Genomic DNA, 4,153 nt, shown 5'->3' with positions numbered 1-4,153 from the left:
AGTGGTTCTGTACATAGAACTTTGTAGGTGCGTTCACTATTCGTTCAACAAGAGACTGAGCCACTGCAACTGGCAGTGGTTTGAGAATGAATACTGGATGAAGCAACACTTCAGACTGAGACTGGAATAGACAACTGAGCCTATTACTGAAGATGTCTCTATAAAGGTATGGTAGGACAAGAGGACAAAACTAAAGTACAGTAGTGGAAGCAGTGCTACTTAAATAGGACAAAGCAAATAGAGTTTAAAAAGTATGAAATACTGAGCGGATCAGCGATGTACATGAAACATTTCACTGGGTTGTATCAGTGATGAAGATGAAACATGATAGAGATGAGACGTGATGTAAGTGAAACGTGATATAGATGAAACATGATAGATATGAAACACTGATGTAGGTGAAACACATCAGGTGATGGCATCAGTTGTACAGTTACAGGGTCAACAACAAATAGTTAGGAAAGAAAAGAGAACCTCCCCCTCAAAGCTGTAACAGCATCTCACTATTTGTTCAACATACATGTTGTGACAATTGAGGTAAGCCACATGGCTATCACTGAGACAACAATATTGAGTCATGATTAGGTTCCTATACCAAACACATTGATAATGCCAAGCCACAGGTGTGCCCCAAGTACATATATCACATGTCCCACACTCCAGTATACCTGTTATAATCTCTATAATTATGGCTCAGGACTGATGTGTGAATAGGATTATCCTTATGTAGTGGCTCTCCAAACCTCAGAGCTCTGATGCCTCCACATGACTCTGACAATCCTTTGCTACCTGTGCCTAGCCCCTGAAAGCGTGTCCCGTATTCCTATCCCTTTGTGGTGCGGACATTTTGCAGACGGTCTACACCCTGTAGGCACAAATGCCCTGGAGCTACTTCAGGTTAGCTATGCCATTGAGGCTAGACAACCACGTACTTTCGCCCCTTGCAACACTTCCGAGCACGCTGGTGTAACTGCGACAGGTATGAATTTTGACGTTGTTTGGTCCTGCCAGGCACAAGACGAAATGACTCGTTCTATAAGCGCTGACGCCAAATACGAGGCCAGAATACTGGGAACATTAAGCCGGCCATACACATGCAATATCATAGTGTTAGAATAGGATGCCTCCTATGCCCTCCAGACATGAAGAGAAAGCACTTCGCAGATGGATGTACGCTTTCTCCTTTGCTCGTTCGACAGTCACCAAACTTGACAGCTTTCAGAATCTATTTGATTGCGGCTTTTCTCTGACAGATTCCCGCCCAGGAAGGCGCATGTTCTCCGTGAATGTCGGCGGATGATTCTATCATACCTGTTGGAATGGCTATAAGGCAAGGTGGTTTATGTACCACTCTGCAGTCTCTTCATAGCCCGAGATTTTTCTCTTACGCTCGTTCGAGCTCTACAACACTCGTTTACCGCATACTACCTGTCATTTCCATCTTCATCTCGTTGAGAATCCCACGATGTCCAGTGGCCTTGTTCCTTACAACTTTACCTTCACAGACCAATCCCCCATTATTCGATTTTATCCGTATCGAGATGGACCTGTTGATACCCAGTGGAACGTATCGTATTCCGGGAGTTCGTTCGACGACTGGTCTTTTGACAACAATTTTGGAGTCGGGGTGAGTCACTGAATACGCTTTTTACTGCGGTTGAATTTCTCTCATTTGCTTAACTACATAGACAAGCTCGCACACAACGACATTCTCCGGTGCTTACCTGATTTTCGAATGGACTGGTACAGCTGTGTGGCTGTATGGAGAAGCCGAGCCGGGAACTTACTCTGTTTCGCTTGACGAAGCTTTGATGTTCCCCAATGAAAGCACGTTCAACAACGTGCTCTTCAATCAGACTGATCTGCAGTACGGGAAGCACAACCTCGTGTTCACAATCTGGGAGAATGAAGCCACAATCTACGGTGCAACTGTGACGACAGGCATGGGCGAAAGCGGGTGCGCAGTATTCTGTATCGCATTGTCTATGTTATCTAATAATTTGGTTCAGTACTGTCGTGCAGACGAAGAATATCAGTGCGGTTATTGACTCGTCGGAGCAGAACCCGTTCTTTATCACCGACGGCGACGATTGGTCAACTACCGTCTTGTATTTAAACCAGTCGGCTGCGGATCACTACGCCTGCATCACAACGTCTGTGCTCTACGCGGGGCTTACATTCTACGTCAACGAAAGTATCGCATTCGAAATGTATGGCAGCGGAGACTGGACTCAAGGACTATACACGGTCCAAGTATCACCTGAACTGCCGGAGACGGATGCGCAAGCATACCTGCCAGGCCCTAGCATTCAGTACAGCCCGCGATCGCACTGGTCTGATCTGGATGTACCGAAATTCTTGGCAACGGGTTTGGATAGAAACCACACCTATCGCGTCGACGTTACAAACTTGGGCGCAAATTTCAATTTGGGGTCAGTCGTGTTGTATGACGCAGTTCCTAGGTGAGCACTCTGTCGTACTCGGAGAGCTATTACTATACAGTGCTTTAGCGCCTCAGTAACGACTTCCTCAACCGCCGCAGGAACCACGAGTACTTCAAATGTCAATGCTTCCACCACTGTTAGAAGCTCGACAACGAGTGCTGGCGCCACTGGTTCGAATTCAGCTGGCTCTGACACTTCCACTTCTTCTGCCAACCGTTCAATGGGGACGAGTACGCTGACTGGAATGATTGTATGCTCCCAAGTTTATTCCCCATCGTAGTCTCTGACAGATCTCCAACAGGCTGGCTGTGTCGTCAGCGCTTTTCTCATGGTCCTTGGATCAGTATGTTGAGCGCAAAATGACAACCTACGGCGTGCCCCTAGCATAATTAGGGCTTCTAGACCGCCTGGATGCCTTGGACGACAAGTCGCGCAAAATCGAGAGCACATGCGATGGGCATCGGAGCTACTACTTACTTTCACTGGCATTCCTATCCTAGTATTTATGTCGCCAAATTTGCGACAGTCTGGACGTGCCCACATTTTGTGTCTACCAGACTGAGATAGTACATTTGCACGTTGTGTTTATAATACCAATTTCAGAGTTTGTCTTCTAGTGTGCAGCCGTGCTCCAACTCAAAACTACCGTTGAACAAGACAAGACACCCCTCAGCTCAACATAAGACTCTTCGACCGTCACTGTCGAACCTGTCGCACCATTCTACTCAAGATCAGCAGCCCCCCCCCGGGCCGATAAATTCGGAGACCCGTGAAGTGATTGTCAGACGACGGATATTATATCTCTTCGTGCTTGTGCTTTGTGGGCACTTACTGACGACTCTTGCCGTTGTATACCAATGATACTTCGGTCGGCGTGGCATTATTCCACCTTTCTGGACTTGTCGAAGGGACTACGGGTCTCATGACATTATTGTAACGTGCGTTTCATACTGAGAGGTCATGAAGGCCTTATAGCCTCGCGTTGACACTGTCGAACTGCGAAACGTAGCGTCCTGCCCTTTGTCCAATGTTTGCTTCAACTTGTGGATCGTAAATAGCACTCGGCAGATGCATCACCCATCTGGACAAGAAAGACTCTTCATTATATTAACGACGTGAAAAACAAGTTACTCTATATCGTATACTCATGAGGCGCCCCTCAAAAGAGGCTACTACTTTGCGTTATAATACAGACGTCAAAATCGGAAAGCAATGCGTAGGGTTAGAACAGAACGTGAGTCCGTGGATGTATGTACGTAGTTGAAGTTGAACCAACGTGCCAATCGTGATCACGCCGCGGTGCGCGACGGGTTCCGCGCGAGCGTGGCACCGGCGCGCTGGACTTGCATGCTGCTGAAGCGCTGCAGCTCCTCGGGCTTCATCGACACCTTTTGCCCGAAGCCCACTTTGCGGGCAGCGCGGCGGATGAACGACACACGGTTCGAATAGAGCGACTCGTTCACGGACGCCACGCGAGACTGTGTGCGAACGGCGGGGACGCCATCGGGATGCTGCTGCGCAGTCTGAGCGATCTCCGCAGTGCGCCGTGCACGAAGCTTCTTGATTACCGTTGCCTTCATGGCAAACTTGATCCAATCGAGGGGGATGAACCAGACAATGTCCTGTGAACATAGACCAGTCAGACACGGATACGTACCCTGGAGGAAAGAGGACGTACCCAGATCCAGACAATACCGACCCAGCGCGCA

At 48.2% G+C, this 4,153-nt stretch overlaps 2 protein-coding genes across 2 annotated transcripts; one reads left to right on the top strand and one right to left on the bottom strand.

Annotated features, from left to right (window-relative positions):
- Positions 1-1,465: 1,465 nt before the first annotated feature.
- On the top strand, positions 1,466-2,466 carry FIBRA_09539 (uncharacterized protein; the record flags this gene model as incomplete). The annotated part of the gene is made up of 3 exons (XM_012321829.1): positions 1,466-1,627; positions 1,689-1,957; positions 2,010-2,466. 3 exons carry the CDS (start codon positions 1,466-1,468, stop codon positions 2,464-2,466), a joined length of 888 nt encoding a protein of 295 aa, XP_012177219.1.
- A 1,267-nt stretch (positions 2,467-3,733) lies between these two features.
- FIBRA_09538 (uncharacterized protein) lies at positions 3,734-4,024 on the bottom strand (the record flags this gene model as incomplete). Its single annotated transcript, XM_012321828.1, has 2 exons — positions 3,734-3,958; positions 4,013-4,024. The coding sequence occupies 2 exons, from the start codon at positions 4,022-4,024 to the stop codon at positions 3,734-3,736; spliced, it is 237 nt and encodes a 78-aa protein (XP_012177218.1).
- Between the last annotated feature and the right edge of the window lie 129 nt (positions 4,025-4,153).

This window comes from Fibroporia radiculosa, assembly GCF_000313525.1.
Source record: "Fibroporia radiculosa TFFH 294 genomic supercontigs, scaffold63751, whole genome shotgun sequence".
Taxonomy (NCBI): domain Eukaryota; kingdom Fungi; phylum Basidiomycota; class Agaricomycetes; order Polyporales; family Fibroporiaceae; genus Fibroporia; species Fibroporia radiculosa.
This window is presented reverse-complemented; position numbering and strand designations above follow the sequence as displayed.